Here is a 19,934-nt window from a genome sequence, read left to right on the forward strand (position 1 = left end):
TCACTGCTCTAGCATCCCCCTACACTGGGGCATCAACCGTCCACGGGACCAAGGACCTCCCCTCCCACTGATGCCAGATAAGGCCATCCTCTGCATCACATGTATTTGGAGCCATGGGTCCCTCCATGTATACTCATTGGTTGGAAGTCTCTGACACTATTGCTGGTGCCAAGGAGTGCTTGCTGACAGGAGCTTGGTATGGCTGTCCCCTGAGAGGCTCTGCCAGCACCTGACTAATTCAGATGCAGATACCCACAGCGAACCATTGGACCAAGCCGGAGGACCTCAGTGGAAGAACTAGGGGAAGGATTGAAGGAGCTGAAGGGGATGGCATCCCTATAGGAAGAACAACATCAACTATCCAGACCACCCAGATTTCAGTTTCTTATACCCAGAGCTCATTGACAAAGTGGATTATGGATTTATCTTAGGCACATGAAGTTTTAAGATGTACCCTCCTTCCACTGTAGGAAAAGCACTTTTTAATGTCCTGGTCTTAGGAAGAAATGTTAGTTTCAATCCCCCGGAATTTTCTGAGGACAAAATTCTTCTGGACCTATGTGCTTTTGAGTCCCAAGCTCCTGCCCATTACAGGCATTGGTGTACCCACAGGCCACTGCTTAAACTTTACCCAACAAACACTTAAATCTTGTTCTCTATTTCATTCCCGGAACCTAAGAACTTTTCGCTGACACCAACTCAGCAATGTCTCTTTTAGACACTCCCTTTTAAATTTCTGCAGGAGAACTTGACTGTTTTTGATTTATTAATCTTAGGCATATTCATATAAGCTCCAAAGAGCCTCAAATGGCACCCTGGTTTGCTTTCTCCTCTGTGTTATATTGGCATCTGTAAACGATATTTCTAAGTTTGAAGGCCATTAAAGGGATACATTCATTTGTCTCTGCTGGGCTACAAGTCAAGTAATGCCGTCTGGATCAATGGAGTGTTCTTTATTACTAGGTTAGCGGGCTATTCAGTTTCTCACTATTGTCATAGACAGAAACTGTTCCTTCACTATAAAAACAACAGGCTGAAAAACCCAAGGATAAGAGTTAAGCAAAATATGACAGATTTCAAATAGCAAGTTTAAAAAGAATTCATACAGTGGGCAAAAGAATCAAGACTACTCTCCTACTGCATGGGAGGAATGCTACATGAAAACTTGGGGTTTCTACTTAGTTATTTGTATTTTCCTTCCATATTTACTTTTTAATCCAGGTGATACCCTTCTCTATTTGAAACCCATTAATATCTTTTAAGTATTCGACAACGTAAACCACAGCCAGCGATTTCTCAGAGTAGAAAGTAGGTTGGAATGAGACAGGCCCACATGTTCTCACATGGTTGTGTAATCGCTCCCTAATTGGTTGGTTGTTTAGGTAGGATTTGTGACCAATGGAGGAAGCGTGTCACTGGGGTAGCCTTTGAAATTTCTAAAAACCCGGGCCATTCCCAGTTTTTGGATCAGGATGTGGGCTCCCAGCCACAGCTCCAGCGCCATGCCTGCCTGTCTGGTGCCTTTACTACCCACCATGAAGGTGGCAGACTCTAGACTCTGTTCCCTCCGAAATGATGAACCCCATCCAAAGTCATCCTATATGTGTCTGTGCTCATGGTGCTTTATCACAGAAATAGAAAAGTAACTTCTGTCTTAGTTAATACAGAGGTTGATACTACGGTGGAGTATTGCTGTGACAGATCTAACCACGCAGATTTGGTTTGTGTCCGTTTTTTTGTTTTCAAAATATATATATATTTTAGTTTATTTGAATTAATGTGGGACTGCTCTGGGTGTCTGAATGAATGTGGGAAGACCCTGGGACGTTTGAATAGGAAAGCAGATTGCTGAAAGGAGAGATTGATGACCACCCCGGGAGAAGCTTGGAAGATCATAGGACTGAAAGCTATGTGGACCGTGGAGACCCAGCTTAAAAGGCTTCAGAGGGAAGCAAAGACAGGAACAGCAGGTGCACTACAAGCCATTCCGGTTATATTTTGGCAAAGCCTCTGGACCTAGCCTTTTCTTTAATTCCTTTGCACACGTTGGAAGCTTAGCTGGGTGGAGTCTTGACCTGAGCTCACCACTCCCTTTAATCCATTTAATATCGGTCTTTTCTTTAATCCGGTTCTCTCCTTGAACGCGTTCCACTTCCCGATGCCCCTTTCCTCCTCCAACTGCACACTTTGTAGTCTCCCTTGCTCAGCCTGCTCCTTTTTTATTATAGATCTACATAAGAGTGACCACCAACAACCACAGGACAAAACTCTTCACTTTAGCCTCAGGCTGACTTTTCAGACAAGGGCAAAAAGCAGCCACATTCTTTGCCAAAATGTCGCAAGAACAGTCTCTAGGTCACAAACTTAAATTCGTTTCCTCTGAAACCTCTTGAGTCAAGCCTCACCCTTAGCATCACTTGCCTTCCCTGCTTCAACTAGCATGCCCCAGTATACCCCAGTATGTCCCACTTAAAGCATTTGAATGCTTTTCAAATCCATAGCCCTGAAGTCCACATTCCTCCAAACAAAAACATGGTCAGGCCTTTTACATCAATACTCTAGTCCCTGGTACTAACTTTTGTCTTAATTATGGTTTCTACTCCTGTGAAGAGACACCAAAACCATGGCAAATCATATGAAGTAAAACGCTTCTGCTGCCTTACAGTTCCAGAGGTTTAGAGCTTTATCATCATTGTGGGAAGCTTGGCAGTGTACAGGAAGTCACAGTGCTGGAGAAGGGGCTGGGAGTTCCATATTCTTATCAAATGTCAGAAGGAGACTGAGACACACTGGCGAGATTCGAGCTTCTGAACCTCAAAGACCCACCCATAGCAACCCTCTACCTCCAAGAAAACCACACATACACCAACAAGGCCACACTTCCTAATCGTGCCATTCCCTATGCGACAAGCATTCAAATGCATGAGTCTATGGGGGCCATGCCTATGCAAGCCACCACAAGCTCGTCCTGCTCTCTGCCCTTGTTCTAAGAATTTACGAGATGATGAAGTAAAAAGTAATGGACGCCTCTCTTTGCTGGAAAAAATTTCAGGATGTCTAACATTGACTCTGTGGTATGTAAATTAGTAACCACTGGTATGATCGTCAGTGAATGAGAACGAACGGGGCACAACCAAATACAAGTGATACAGCTTGAAGAGAAAAAGGGGTACCAGGAAATTTAATGTGATGGAATTGATAAGAAGATAAAAAGGAAGCCAGCTCTACACGGGAATGAAAAGATGGGGAAACCTCAGGGAAAGATCCCTCCCAGCTTTTCTTCCAACTAGTGAAAGAAAAAAGGCTAAGAAAGGTTTCTGCTCCTAAAGCAAACAAAAAAAAAAAAAAAAGGAATTGCTGAAAATGGCTTCTGCAAATGTAATCCAGGGGCAAGCCTCCATCTCAAGCAGGCAGCCCAAATTAAGTGTGGCCCATGTAGTTCTGACTCTGGAGTCATGAGGGATACGAGAAAAATGAGGAGAGCCATTGGGGCCAGGCAATGTGAGTCAGGGTAATCATTGCATGAAACCTTGGCAAGGGTAAGAGACCCTGAGAGTACATTGCTGGAAGCTGTGAAAGAGAAGCTATGATTGTGCTGGAGATCTCAAGGTGTTAGAGGGCTTGAGTCCATGATGGCTGACCAAAGGCTTTGCCTCAGGATCAACTGAGGGCTTACATGTCAAAGACACCAGAGCTATGAGATACCTACCAAGAATAACTGTACACAGGTAGTGGAACCAGCCTAAGAGAGAGGTGTAAGTCACATGCAAAAGAGATAGAGGGACGGAGCCAGCTGTCCTCTGACATTGGACGTGGAGCTGAGGATCTGGAGTTTTCTGCTTTGCTTTGGCTCATGACTTCTTCACCATGTCCCCTGCTCATTTCTTTTGGAATTATAGTGTACATCGTGACTTTGTATACTAAAAGTATGCAATTTGATTTTTGATTTTTACGGGCGATTATAGTTAATAGATTCCCTTGAGACTTAGAAGAGAGTTTTGAGCTTTGAACCTTTCAACAGTGTTGAGTCTAAAAGGCTGTGGAGACTTTTGAAGTACATTTTGCATTATTATAAGACCACAAGTCTATGGAATCCAGGGTGTGGAATATGAAGGTTTGAACGAGCACGGCCTCCAATTAGCCATGTGTCTGAATATTGGATCCCAGTTGGTGGAAATGTTTTGGAAGAACCAGGAGGTGTGGCCTTGTTGGGGGTGTGTCACGGGGAAGCAGGCTTTAAGAGTTGTCTTGGACATTGGTGTTTTATCACAGCAACAAGAAAGTCACTGAAACATCTCCCCAAGCTGCCATCTACAGACTTGCTGGGACGGCTAATACTGATCAATCCAGAAGTGATTAAGTTGCTGGCGTGCCTGGGAGGGATCATGCTGATTGGTTAATTCAAGCAGGAAGATCCGCCCTAGCTAGGCAGCGTCTTGGAATGCTGTGCTGGAATCTTGGGCTGAACAAGAAGAAGTCTAGCTGTGCAGTGACATTCAATGTCTGCTTTTTTCACTGCGGATTGGCACTCAGTGCCTCAGGATTCTGCCTCTATGAATTTCCTACACGGTGGACTGTCACTTCAAACCTCGTTTAACAGTCTTTTCTCCTTTAAGTTGCTTTTGCTGGGGTATTTTATTATAGCAGCAGGATAAGTAAGTAAGACAAAGTCAAATAGATCGTGCAAAGGACCATGTTTACTCTGGCTTATACTGTGTCTAAATGAGCTTTGAAAACCCAGTGTTCTATGTATTCTTGCCTTACTTCCCTCAGTACGCTTTCACATTTTTTTCTTCTTGAAAATAGTGAGATGTTCAAAATAGAAACGCAAGTGTAACTATATTCTCTACTCTATGCGAAAAAGCATAGTTATTTTTTTAAAAAAAAGTTACTCAAAAGAAAACAAGAAAGATGGATGAAGAGTTAAAATCTGGAGGAAAGCCAAGAGGAATAGTGACCCACCAACGGGGAGACTGGTGTAGCCTCACCGTGGACAATGGATAACAATCTCCGACACGGGTTCCCCCACTCAATAGAGCTGGAAAAAGCCCCGTTCATCTCCCAGAACCCTTTGCATCTTGTATTGGAAGAATCAAAGCACAAGCTATGTGCCCCAAGATACTGTTACTTAAGAAATGCTAATTGGTCAGTGGCATTTTACTAGCCTTTCGCCAGAAGAATCAATACAGGATATATTCTACCAAGAGGAAGAATGAAGTTGGAAAAAGATAGGTGTAAGAAGTCATGATAACCAGACTGTGGATAGCATATTAAATAAGGTGATGCAGGGTCAGAAAGAAAGACTGTATATTCTCTCCATGGGTAGAGCTTAGCCTCAGATTTCCATATATGAATATGTAGGAAGGAGAAGTACCAGAAGAGGTCAGGGAATGAGAAAGGAGTCCTTGAGAGGAAAAAAAAAATGAGCCTTAAAAGAAATTCTAAGCATCAAGTTGACTTGAATTTAAGCAATCCCCATCATAATTTCAACTCCCCATTTACTGAATGATACAGTGTTATATGCTCAGTTTAATGGAAGATTTCCTAAAGGTCCTTAGTCTTCAACATAATTCATAATTTCTCAAATGACCCACTCTGTGCAGCCCCTAAATCTAACGTTTGTTGTTTATCCTTTAGAGCTTCTGTGCCAATTTCGTTCCCAGCTCCCTGTCTCTTGGCCATTCGGCTACCAGTCAATTCGCACTAAGTGACTTTATGCTTCAAAACAATGGAAGTCCAAGATATAAAATAAAGAAACGCATTTCTGAGACAAGAGAGTAAGGCCTCCCACAAGCTTGGCGAATGATTTACCACTCGGCAACACCCCCAAATTTAATTTGCTGTCACTCATCCTCCTGAGAATTGTTGACTGCATTAATTTTTCCAAATGCATTAAATCAATAAGCTGGAAGGATAGGGCAATAATTAAAGGATAGGAAAGTGGTTGTTCCCACCCTCAGTTATCCATATTATTTTAGTGTATATTTTCCTCTCTATTCAAGTTTATACCTCTACTCGTTAAAAAGAATTCATCACTGAAAACGGCATTTCTACGTAAGCAAATTGAAACCTTCATTACCGAAGCTGAATGTAAGTGTATGAACATTGTACCTCCACCCAAGCCTATGATCTGCTCCCCTCTGGAAACACAGACATCAACGAAAAAAAAACGAGAACAACACTAGAAACAAAAGGAAATATCTAGACAGTCATGGAATTTCAAGAGGAGGAAGCGAAATTCAAGTCCTGGCATTGGAGGGCATTTTAAGGGGCAGAATGTTGTCAAGAAATCAAGACAGAGAAGGCAGTGATAAATGTGGAAGTCAGGGAAGGACTACTAATCAGTCAGCGGGAGCAGCATGCCAGAGAAGGTGAGACGCAAGATAGGCAGGCTTGAACTCCGGAGGGTAGATAAAGGACTGGCAGTTCAGATTTCATTCTCTAGAAGTTTCACCTCCAAACTGACAGGAACGATAAGCTGTTAGAACCACCATCACAACTACATCAAATGTTCTCTAGATTTCCCAGTTATTACACCAAAGTAGATAACTTAAAATTTTCTTTTCCAAATTTTTATTTTAAAAAAATGTGTGCATGTGTGTGTGTGTGGGTGTGTGTGCATGTCTGTGTGCATGTCCATGTGTGTGCATGTCCATGTGTGTGTGTGCATGCCTGCATGTGTGCATATCTCTCTGTCTCTCTCTCTCTGTGTGCATGTCCATGTATGTGTGTGTGTATGAACATGTCTGTGTTGGGAATGTGCATGTGATATTCCCATGAAGGCCAGAAGAAGGCATCAGATCTCCTGAAGCTAGAGTTATAGGCTTCTATGAGCCACTCACCATGTGTGCTGGGAACTGAACTAGGTCATCTGCAAAAGCAGCACACACTGCTAACCACTGAATCCTCTTCCCAACCCCCTGCTTCAAGCAGTATCAAGGCCACTGATCTGTTCCTTGACTCTTTTCTAAAATCCCAAGCAACACGGGGACATTCTGAGGCAGAACTCACTTCTGCTAGTCTGTTAGAAAATCAGTTCCAGGTGTTGGGTTGGAGTTCTAAAGAACACCTGGATGTGCACACTCTTTTCTCTTCTCCAAACATAATGTGAGTTATTTTTTGCCCTCTTCCCAGGCACATACATTTCTAAATAAACATGGAATTTGTTTATGAGACAAACTTACCATGATACTTTGATATTTGCCCTTGACTTTGAACTGGCTTAAATTGGCATGTACCCAATATAGTGAATCACACTATTTGATTTGATATGGATACAGAAAAGAACATGAGGGGGAAAAACTATCAGATATCTCCTTTGTTCAATCAATTAATTGACCCTCCCTCCATGCCTTCCTTCCACGAGGGAAGCCTTCTCCTTGTACCATGTATGCCTACCTCTTCAATGTCCATCCTCAGGACTAGAGTAATAGATTATTCCAACCATGACCCAAAACCTCTAAACTGTGACTCACAATAAGGAATCCAATCTTAAAGTTATATCCATTATTTGGTTATATAATAAAGAAGCCTTGCAATACTAATCTCTCTTATATCCTTGTGATAATACCCAAAGGAAGTAACTTAAGGGAGGAAGGATCTGTTTTGGTTTATGCAGTCAATCATGGTGGGGAACGCACAACTATGGTCTCCTCTGGCAAGAGGATCTTACAGCAGTAGCCTCTTATATGGCACTGATGAGAAACAGAGAAAGAGAGAGAGAGAGAGACAGACAGACAGACAGACAGACAGACAGACAGACAGACAAAGAGGGTGAGTTAGTTCAAGGTAGAACCAGAGCAACTACAGTTTTCAAGGCTGCCCACTTTCTCAGTGATCAACTTCTTTTACCAAGTCCACAGTCCCAAAGGTTCAATAACCTCAGGAAAGAGCTTTATTGGCTGGGGCCTAGTGTAAAATTGTATGAGCCCATGGGGAAACATTTCACAGCCAAACAATAAGGATGAATCAAACAGAAAATTATTCCTCCATTATTTTAGTGGAAACACACACTCCGTGCTACTGTACACAAGTCTGTAGCTTGTCTTTGATTTTAGAGAGCCTCAAAAGCATTTGCTTTTAGGCTCTGAGAAAACATTGAATTTCACCTTCTGAGCAATGTAGGAACTGTTACAAATATGAAGAATTTAAGGCTCATAGGATGGATCAATTAGTAAAGACACTTGCCATGTAAGCTTGTCATCTGAGTTCAATACCTGGAACCCACATATATGAAGGAGACGACAGATTTCACAAAGCTTTCCCATGACCTTGACATCCGTGCCATGGCAGATGCAAACACATACTACATCATCATCTCCACCACTACCACCATCACCATCATCCCTCTGGTTGTCATCAGTATTTAACAGAAAAGAATATGGGAACTATTTGCGATAATATGAATTAATTTTGCTGTTATGAGATCAACATGGATCATTGGGGGGGGGCAAGTTAGTATTTAAGTAAATAGTTTGAGTATCAGACAAATATATAGACACCTTGGTTGTCAACTGGTTGGGGTACATCTCTAAGATGAACGCTCCCACAACTAGGTGTGTCTTCGAGAGTATATGCAGAGGATTAACTAAGAAAGAAGACCTGTTTTGAACCTGGGTGACACTACCTCATGGACTAAGGTAGAATAAGGGGCTGCAGGAAGAAATTCTATCACAGAAATATTCATTCATTCTATAGTCATTACTCCCCATCTTCTTTCGCCACCCCTTTCTGGTTGCCAGGAATTGCACAACCACTGCCTCATATCCCTCTACCATATTCTCCCTCATCTTGGGCCCAGAATCAATGGATCTGAGGGGCTATCAACTGAACTGAACCACTGATACCTTGAGGCAAAATAGCTCCTCACTTAAACATGCTTTTCTTAAGTGTTTGTTCTCCCACAGAACTCTGCCGCTTCTCACAGGGACTTACTGGAATCCTAAATGCCACTAGCTTACAGGGTCTTTGAGGAGGAGTGGAAATAAAACTAGGACATTGTGGAGTGTTGGTATCAAGTGAGACTAGTGTCTTTAGAAAAAATGGAAATGTAGAAACAGATACAGGCTGAGGAATGATAATGTAAAAACATGGGAAGAATGGGTCAAACATAGTCCAGAAAGGCCCTACTCTCATGCCTCATCAAAGAAAACAGACCTACCAGTATGTACATCTGGGACTTGTAGCCTGCAAAAAAAAAACTGTGAGAAAATACATTTCTGTCTGAGAAAATACATACCACCCTGTCTGATGCACTTCTGTGTAGTCTTAAGGAATTAAACAATAATGATTTCATCTTGTGGATAACAGCCTTAGTTTTCTGAAAATAAATTTGGATATGCCAGTTGGAATGACAGAACTGCTTTTAAATCAATCGATCAATAAAATTGGTAGGAAGAGGATAAAATATGACATGCAAAGAAGATGGTTATAGGCAAGAAACACTAAATTCCAAATGGCAGGGAATCAGAGTTGTCATGTGACAATACAAGAACAATGTAGAAGGCATCAGTAGCTAGAGAGGGAGCCTCTCAATCATGTGCATGGACTACAGACCTGGACTTAAAGGGCCTGGAATAAAATCAGACTCAATCCTGCCATTCTAGGGACATGGCTAATTACCACAACAAGGTTCAATTCCCGGACCTAGTGTCAGAAATTGGATAGAAGCAAGACAGCCACACTGGCCCACGGACAAGCAGGTTAGCAGGTGGACCAACGAGAAACGTTTCTCAGAAGCTTAGGCTGGAGCAAGAAACGAGACACATCCCATGCTCAAAGAGCTAGGGCAAGTGAGAAGCCTCAAGGGCAGGAAACTGGGAAGCTCTCAGCACCCACGTTCCTTTCTCCCTCCAGGACCGTTCAAAAGGAGAGCATCCTATGCTGAGACCTTGTGATTCTGCTGAACTGAACCAAGAGTAAGGACAACCTTTTCATCCACCGGGTAAAATGGGTCAGAGCACTGCAGTATGATTCTGCATTTTACAAGGAACCTGACTGAGACTAAATGGGTGACAATGAGATCCTCAACGGCAAACGGTTTTCTGAATGGGCCTTGAAGCGCAGCCACTTCCCCTTCAAAGGACGGGCAGTTACTTATTTTTAAGATGTTCTATATCAATATAGTTATCACATATCACATGCAAATGTTATGTGATTATTTTTAAGGATGTAGTGCAGATGTTAATTTAGTTTTCCTGAGTCAAGAACAGAAACTTCTATCAGATGCTGCTAAATGACTAATATTCCTAGCTGTAGCCTAATTTGGAAAGACATATTATGGGATATAATTATGTTAGACGTAAAGATTTCAATTCCTTTTTATGGAGTTTCTTTCCTTTTTATAGGAGTTCTTTATATCCATAACTCTTATTTTAGAACAAAGAAAAGGGTTTTTTTTTTTTTGGTCATTTTTATATAGGGCAGAATCCAAAACTAAATGTCTAGCCTTCTTTGTTTTACCTAATTTTAATATATTATTAGAAATTGAGAATCATGTTACATGAGAGAGGAAGACAGAGATAGAGACAAATAGATGGACAGACAGATGGATGGATGGACAAACAGACAGCAAAAAAAAGTGTGGGGTGTTATGGTCTTTCCATCTCTTCCAAAGATTTAAATTTCATATGTGTTTGAACAGCTGAGATCCATTACATATCTCTCATGTAGATCCCTGTCTCTGTCTCTCATCTCTTTAGCTTTCTCTCAGTTCTCTCTCCCTCCTCTATTCAAAGCATGCAGCGCCTGGGAGCGCTCACTGGGACAGGTTACGAGGAAGAAGGATCATATTTATCTCTCACTCATCAGAGCCTCTCTTCCCTTTCCTGTATGCTTTGTAAGACCCAGAGGAAGAGAAATCAGACAAGTTGGATTCTTGGGGGTTGGTGTTCATAATTGCCATCCTACGGCCATCTCCTCCGTGTGCAAGTTAATGAGACAAAGCAAAGAATAAACCAGCAAAAAACACTTGGTTGTTAGACACTAAGCAAGCATACAGAAATATATAAAAATGAAAAAGTATGTGCACACGTGCACACACACACATACACACACACATACACACACACATACACACACCCCCATATACATACACACACATATACACCCATATACACACACACCCATATACATATACACATATACACACACCCATATACATATACACATATACACACACATATACATAGACACATATACACACACACATACACACACATACACACACACACCCATATACATACACACACATATACACCCATATACACACACACCCATATACATATACACATATACACACACACATACACACACATACACACACATACACACACACCCATATACATACACACACATATACACCCATATACACACACACCCATATACATATACACATACACACACACATACACACACACATACACACATATACACACACACCCATATACATATACACATACACACACATATACACACACATACACACACCCATATACATACACACACATATACACCCATATACACACACACCCATATACATATACACATACACACACACACACACACACACACTTCAAAGGCATAGAGAATTTACGTTGTATTTTTCACCCAAAGTGAAGGAATCAAGCTACTTCTTCCAGCTCCTTCTGACTTAGGACTTCAGTATTAAATTCCTTTTTAGAATAAGTAAATCAAGACCTTGGAACAGAGTGGTAGATTTTCTTCCTCCCCCAAACTGGCTCCATTTCTTTCTTTTCTCAAGATGGCAAGATCTTGGCCTTTCTTTACTCATAGACCTCTTCATACACGTTCACTGGAGCTTCTCATGTAAATGTATGAGCCTTCTGATAATTAAGATTAAGCTTACTGCTAACCCTTTCTCTTCTGTGGAGAAATACTTAACTTTGGTTAATATCCGTAAGCTACGAGAAAAGAGATATATAACTTCTTTATCTGGCAACACATGAACCCTTAGATACTTAGGAGCACTCAGATAAAAATTAAATGTCTTTATTAAAGCCCCCCAGTCAAGGCTCAGGGATCTATGCTGAAGAAGCGGCACAAACATTTTAAGAACCAGAGGCAGATCTTCCAGACACCACAGGACTGGTGCATATGTGAACTCAGACACTGTGTCAGCATGGTCAGCCAGTCAAAAGTCCTGCCCTGAAAAGGGGAGTAGACATGAAGTCCCACACCTACCGAAAAGCTACTTGCAACTGATAACTTCTGGGAAAGGGAAATTTAGTTTCCTCCAAGTGAGTGGTCCTGGAGATATCAGCCACACTCCAGGACGGGCTCCACGCCGTGGAGTAGTTGGCCAGCATAAAGCCGACTCCACGGTTTTGGTATGCTTCTTGTTTTGTGTTGTTTTAATTTAATTTGCTTTATTGATTTTGTTTGCTTTTATTTTTTTACTGAAAGAGGGAGGAAAAAGTGAGAGGAAGAGAGAGACACAGAGTGGTAGCATGAATCTGGGTGACCAGGAAGGTGAGAGAGATCTAGGAGAAGTTGGGGGTGGGAAAAGAATAAGTTTGAAATATCAACCCAGTGACTTGCGCGTGCTAGACAGTGACCTGTGTATGCAACCCTTGTTTCGTTTTGTTTTGTTTCCTTTGGTTTCATTTTGTTTTTGTGAAAATGGGTCTGACTGTGTAGCACAAGTGAGCCATGCACTTTCTATAGACTTGGGTAGCCACAAGTCACAATTCTTTAGCCTCAACCTCCCAAGTGCCAGGACTACAGTCGTGTGTCACTAAAGCCAACTAAAATTATTTGTTGATTATACTCTCAAAGGGATGTAAACTCTGGGAAAGAAGGAATATACACAGTATGTTTTAACTTTAGTGTATCTGTAGGATGTGCTAACTAGTCACTCGCTAAGAATTAAAAAGACAACAGGGTTTTGTATATAAAAGCAATAATGTCAGTGGATCAATATGGTAATACATTAAGTAGTTAAAATACACTAGGTATCATGGTATGTACCCACTGATAAGTAGATATTAGGCAAAACGCTCAGAATACCCAGGATACAACTCACAGAGCACATGAAACTCAAGAAGAAGGAAGACCAAAGTGCGGATGCTTCAGTCCTTAGAAGGAGGAACAAAATAATCACATAGGTAGAGGGAGTGAGGGATCTGGGAGAGGAGAGTAGGGAGAGGAAAGGGGGGCGGTATCAAGTGTGGGAGGAGATGGGGGAGAAGTACAGAGGGGTCACAAAATTGAACAGAGGTGTGTAGCAATGGGAGATAGCCACTGGGGGTAGCCACTAGAAAGGGCCAGATGCCAGGAAAGCAAGAGTCTCCCAGGACCCAATGGGGATGACATTAGCTGAAATACCCAACAAAGGGGAGAAAGAACCTGTAGAGATCGTATCCAGAAGTTAGGCAAGGCCCCTGGTTGAGGGATGGGGCCACCCACCCTCCTCAAAAATGTTAAAACGGAATTGCTCCAGTCTAAAGGAAATGCAGGGGCAAAGAGTAGAGCAGAGACTGAAGGAAAGGCCATCCAGAGGCTGCTACACATAGAGAGCCATCCCATATGCAGACACCAAACCCAGACACTATTGCTGTTGCCAAGAAGCAGTTGCTGACAGGAGCCTGGAATAGCTGTCCCCTGAGAGGCTCTACCAACACAGATGCAGATGCTCACAGCCAACCATCAGACCGAGCACAAGCACCTCAGTGAATGACTTAGGGGATGGACTGAAGGAGCTGAAGGGGTTTGCAACACCACAGGAAGGACAACAATATCAACCAAACAGACCTTCCAGAGCTCCCAGGGACTAAACCACCAACACAGGAGGAACCCATGGCCCCAGCTGCGTATGTAGTAGAGGATGGCCTTACCTGCTATCAGTGGGAGGGGAGACCCTTGGTCCTGTGGAAGCTAGATGCCTGAGAGTAGAGGAATGCTAGGGTAGTGAGGCAGGTGTGGGTGAGTGGGTAGGGGAGCAGCCTCATAGAAGCAGAAAAGGGGGTTGGGATAGGACTTTTAAAAAATAAAAAAATAATAAAAAGTAAAGCCTCAAAAATTTTGTATTAATTGTAAAATTGACAAATGAGACAAGCCAATATCCTACAAAATGTCAGCTATAACTTGCTCTTTCACTGCTGTAGAGGAATTTTAATCCAGAAACATGGCTGCTCTGGCAAAGGATCACATCCAAAGATCCTCTAGATCTTGATCCAGCAAGAATACAGACATGCCATGGATTACAGTACAATCTGGCTGGAATATAGACATGCCATTAGTATACACCTTTAATCCCTGTCAATGAAGGCAAGGTTGGTTTGTAGAAGGAAGCAGCCATGTTTGGAAAATGACATAGAATTGAGGGGAAGACACAGTGATGAATCAGAGAAAGATTTGACACAATGAGTCAGTGATAGGATACATGAAACTCTCATGTGAACAGCATAGGAAAGAGGCTACTAAAGAGCATCAAGAGAAAAAGTGAGGTGGTGTGTGGTGTGTACATATGGTAGTTTTACCGGAATAATTTTCCTGGGATAGGTTGCATAGAGAACAAGCTAGACACAAGTGGGGACAGAAGGAGGCAGAGAATGAGAAGAAGTCAGAAAAGAATGAGGCCAGGCAGAACAATTCAATCAGAAGCCAGGAGAAACTGTACTGAATCAGTCAGTTTGAAAGATTAGATTGTTCAGAGGCTAGAAGCTTCCAGGGTAGACCTAGGGATGGTTTAGAACAGAGAAGGAAATGCTCTGGGCTCAACCCAAGCTGTATTATTCACACAACTTGAGTATAGCTCTCATCTTATCCCTCCATCTCAGGATATAAAAAGGATATTTACCAAGCCCTTTAAATCATATACTATGTTGCTCTAAAATGCATACCGTGGCATTTACTAAGCCTCAAGAAACTTCTTTAGAGACCACCCCTTCTCCTGCTCATCCCACTAGGTCCCCTGACATATAATGCATATTCCTTTGCTGTGCATGTCAGACACAGGTAATTAAGTCACAGTGACTACTACTTTAGATACTGTTACGGTTTGGGGTCGTTTTTCACTATGCAGTCCAGGATGGCATCATACCCATGGCAATTCTCCTGCCTCAGATTCTCAAATGGGTTTAAGATGAGTCTCATGTCCTTCTGAGTCTCACCTGTTGAAAGTCTGGTTTTACATGTGACAGTGCTAAAAACAAGCTTTGGGGACAGTACTGGATCATGAGTAATCAGCCATTACCAACTTATCTGGTGGATTTGTGATTCAACATCATTATTTCTATACAACAGAAATGATTACAGGAGGTCGGTTCTGTTTGAAGGAAACAGTTCACCAGAGATATGTCCTGGGACGATGTCCTTTGATCTGGTCCCTTCCTGTTATTGTTTCCGGCTACCAGGAGACGGGTAGCCCCTGCCCCCTGCAGACTCAAACAACTGAGCCAGCTAACCACACAAGGCATCTCTGAAACTGGGAGCCAAACTTGATCTTTCCTCCTTCCAAGTTGCTTCTCTCAGGTATTTGTCGCTGTGACAGACAAAAAAAAAAAAAAAAAAAAAAAAAACCTGACACAGCTGTCTGCTGGGCTGACATCACGAGCAAAACCAAGCCAGGAAGAATGCTAATTTAACATCTGGTTTTGATACATATGCATGATCTTCCATTCAACAACCTCACAAATTAAATACTTATGCCAATAAGAGAATGAAGACACATGAAGGTTAAGCAGTTTGTGCAGTCACAAGGTACTGTAGATTGTCGTGGATGCTCAAACAGCCCTTAGAGAACTGTGGGGTATGGTACCACTTATTAACAAGTTTTGAGTAGGAACATGTCTACGCTACAGTATTAAGAGGTTATTTATAATTGGAGTTAATACTTCGTTTTTTTAGGGATTAGTCTAGGATTGAAATATTAGAGTAGAACTTTGATGCTAGGAAAATTCCAATTTTTCACTTGAAAATGAGATTATGTACGAATCAGGACATATGGATTTATGACGCTCCTGCCTGTATCCCCAGAATTAGAGCTTTTACTCCAGTCCATGAGGTATGTCTAAAATACCGACGTGTAGAGGTAAAGAACTATACACATCACACCAGGCCCTGCATCTGCATCCATTGTCCATGCAGCTATATATATATGTGTGTGTGTGTGTGTGTGTGTGTGTGTGTGTGTGTGTGTATGATAACCAGAGCCCACATGCATCCAGATATGTAGCATAAACTAATGAATATTCAGTGTGATTCTTTTCTTTAAGGAGAATATGCATGTCTACCGCCTCAATCGATAGTTATCTGCACAACGGTCAAGTGGACGCGTTCATGTAATAAACACTGAACCGACCCCTTCAGGGGAAACTCAACCGCAGTTACTTCAGTCTATTCATCGACCGACTGTACACGCCTGTAGCCGGTGTGCAGCTTACAGAGAGAGCCCATCTGAATGGAAGCTAAAGGGGTCAAATCCATCTTAAGTATATAAACTCCAAACTCCAGAGACAACTATCTCAAGTTGATTTGCAAGAACACCAATGATAGAATGAGATGTATTAACTGTTCCTTGTATAGAGCTCCACTAGGAAGTGCCAGGAATGGAGAGGGCCCAGGCACAAGCAGTTTGGAGCAAGACGATAAGAAAACAAAAATTTTTAAAAGAAAATCTGTTATATTCAGTACATAATATAGTATTATCTAGAAGTTATAAATTATGGGAGGGGGAAATCTGAAAGAATAGCCCTACCCACACACAAATACATAGATAAACACACAGGAAACCCAACACTATCGGAAGGAAGTTCATCACCACCAAAGCTAAGACTGTAGTCAGCTTTATCTGAATGAACAGCATCAAAATGTGAATACCCACCACCAAAAGACTTGTGTAGTTATAATTTTAAATTGAAGCACTTCCTAGACCAGCACTTTTTAACAGTTCTCTCTCTCTTTTTTTAAACACTTGAAATATAGCTGGTGAGATTAAGGAAGTGAATGGTTTCACTTACTTTACTTCAGTTAATTTAAGCCAAAATGGGGATACATGACTATAAGACTATAAAATACTGGGGTTGGGGATTTAGCTCAGTGGTAGAGCACTTGCCTAGCAAGCGCAAGGCCCTGGGTTCGGTCCCCAGCTCCGAAAAAAAAAAGAAAAAAGAAAAAAAAAAGACTATAAAATACTGATTTGAAGGGAAACGCCCACCACACTGTTTTGGTTACTTTGGAATGTGAATCTCATACCTTAAATTACTATGCAAAACATAATATGTAACATCTCAAATAACAGCATTTAGAATCCATTCACAAACTTCGAGACGGATCACTTTTAAAATAGGAAAATGTACCTTTACGAATTGAATATGTACAAAGAAGTTTTTTTATATATATATAGTTGTTTATGCTGTAAACAACTCACACTCACAGTTTAGTTTTCTAGAAAATAAGTTATCCCCCCAACAAATGCACCCCAAAAATGTTAAGATTGCACTTCTTAGTTCCCTGAATGACTGGAAGCAAAATCAGTAAGAAACTCTTCCCACTCAAAACTGGAGCTGGCAGTGGTGATTTGTTAGATACATTTAAAAAAAGAAAGAAAGAAAGAAAGAGAGAAAGAAAAGTACAACCTTCCACAGCCTGCATTTTTACCCGAGAGTGCTCTAGGTATCCACCTCTAATCTTGGAACACAAACATCTTCACCTGCATCTGTGACCTCAGCACGTGGACCTCAAAAGCCAGTAGGCATGTGTCCACCGCGGGCCACCCGCCTCTAAGTGCGGCTCACAGGCATGCCTGCAGGGGAATGGAGGCGCCTGTGCGTCTGGTACGCAGGGACATCGGAGCGCAGCATCTCCGCGGCGGGCGTCCGGCGCATCTCTCAGGCGCAGGTGCGCCTGGCACAGCGGTCCCCGAGCCCACCATCTCTGGGCAGGCAGGCACCGGGCGCGCTTCTCCACCTCCGAGCCGCGCTCACCTTTCTCGCTCACGCTCTCGCTCTCCAGCTCCACGTCCTCGCAGCTCGTGTACTCCGGTGTGGACACGCCCTCCTCCTCCGAGCTGCTCACCGACATCTGACGTCTCTTGCCTCCCCGCTTGGGCCGGTGAGGCTTGGGCGGGGATGGCCGCACGGACTCGGACTGATCGGAGCTCAGCGAGTCGTTCCGCAGCATGCTCTCCGCCTTCTCGCGCTTGGCCTTGCGCAGAAGCACGGCCGAGCCCGGGTCCAGGCGGCCCTGCTTACGGAGCGGCTCGGGGACGCGCGGCTCGGGTGGCTCTGCGGGACCCGGGGCTGGCCGCGGCGGCGGTGGCCCGTGCTCGGTGGGAGGCTGGGCGGCGGGCGCGCGTGCGCGCGGGGACTCCGGGGGAGAGACCCTGGCGGTGGCCGGCGCGCGCTTGCCCGCCGTGGCCTCAGCCGGCGCGGCGGCAGCTGCCTCGGTGTGCGGGAGCGCCACGTCGCTGTGGCGCCGCTCGTGCCTCGCTCGGGACACCCGGGCGTGCATGCGCATCTGCTGCTCCTCTGGCGGCGCCTTCACCGGGTAGCGAGCCAGGTTAGGGTCGCTGCGGTACCTAGTCTGGTACTCCTCCTCCTTCCTCTGCTTCTGGTCTTCCGCCACCCTGCCATTGTCGCGTTTCTCAGGCCGGTCTGAGTAGTCCTGGGAGCGCCCTTTCTCCAACCTGCGGGTTTCCCGCCTCTCTTTCCTCTCCCTCTCATCCGCGATCCCTTCCCCGGGTTGCACCACAGACTTGGGGACACGTTTGCGCTCGCTCTTCTGGCCTCCCTTGCCATTCTGCTCTGAAAGCCCTGGAGCCTTCTTCCTGTGTTGCGCAGAGAACAGATAATAACATTTAAACAGCACACCAAGAAACATTCTTGTCTCTCAGCATTCAAGCCCTAAATCAGTTATTTCATATAATTACTTCGAATCCCGTGTCTACTTAAAATTTGAAGTCAAGGACCGGGTTAAATTTATGTACTAATTAGGATTGAAAATGTGATCCCTTTGCATTACAACGGGATCAAAAACTTCTTTTCACCTTTTAAAGTTCGAATTTAAATAAAAACATTAGTATTAACTCAACAGGCACAGTTTGTGTTTACGTCCTCCTATGACTTAAAATGTTTCAGACAGAAGTAATATGGACAATAATAGCATAAGTTCTAAAGATAAGCACACATCACTACAAGATCAAATGTGTTTTCCACTAGTGTATAATATAAACATTACATACTTGATTCTCAGGGAGACTTTTAGGATTACATGTGTGCTCTCTTCGGAAATCAAATCCCTGATAACAGCAAACTCTGTTTGATGTGATTATGCCCCAGCCTGTCTTTTGTAGTGTTAATCAGAAAGCAATGGCTAAACCTATCTTATATTTTAACTCTCTTAAGGAACACCAATTGAAACACTGAAATTTGTCTGTCTGTCTGTCTGCCAGGCAGCTCCTCTACCAATGAGAATCCTCGGCTCAGACATAATGCGATGTTCTACTCCTTCATTCCTCCTTATATCCAAAGAGAGCCCCGAAGAAGAAGCCAGTTTTTAAATCTTTCAATGCTTTTTGTCATGGGTGAAGAGAAAATTAAAAGGAAGGGGGTTCGGCAGGTCTTTGAATCCTGTAAAGATGGACTTCAGAGTCCTCTTCAGTATTTCTCTATGCAAAGGTCCTGGCCAGGCAAGACCCTGAGGTTATGCCAGAAGTTACTGCAAAATATTTTTGCCTTGGCTAAGCCTTCTGGACTTATTCCAATGCGCAGTTAAAGTGGAGACAACCCCAGGCTTGCTTTGTAATTCTAGGGTCCTTGATGAATCCTCCTGAGGGGCATAGCGTTTATTTACAAGTCCGTATGTGTGTGTGTGTGCGTGTGTGTGTGTGTGTGTGTGTGTGTGCGCGCGCGCATGGACGTGTACACGCCCACATACTCACACGCGTGTGTGCGCACACACACACAAACACAAAC

General features: G+C 43.2%; 1 protein-coding gene across 39 annotated transcripts in view; it reads right to left on the minus strand.

Moving 5' to 3' along the window:
* The window catches only part of Rims1 (regulating synaptic membrane exocytosis 1), a 499,822-nt gene that overhangs the window by 201,021 nt on the left and 278,867 nt on the right, over positions 1–19,934 (minus strand). For all 39 annotated transcript variants that reach the window (XR_015628955.1, NM_052829.4, NM_001398595.2 and 36 more), the window contains 1 exon segment: positions 17,946–18,787. Coding sequence is in view for 37 of the 39 variants with exons in the window: in NM_052829.4 (NP_439894.2) it covers positions 17,946–18,787 (842 nt within the window). In the remaining 2 variants the exon portion in view is untranslated.

Source organism: Rattus norvegicus, chromosome 9, assembly GCF_021556685.1.
Source record: "Rattus norvegicus strain SHRSP/BbbUtx chromosome 9, alternate assembly SHRSP_T2T, whole genome shotgun sequence".
Classification (NCBI taxonomy): Eukaryota; Metazoa; Chordata; class Mammalia; order Rodentia; family Muridae; genus Rattus; species Rattus norvegicus.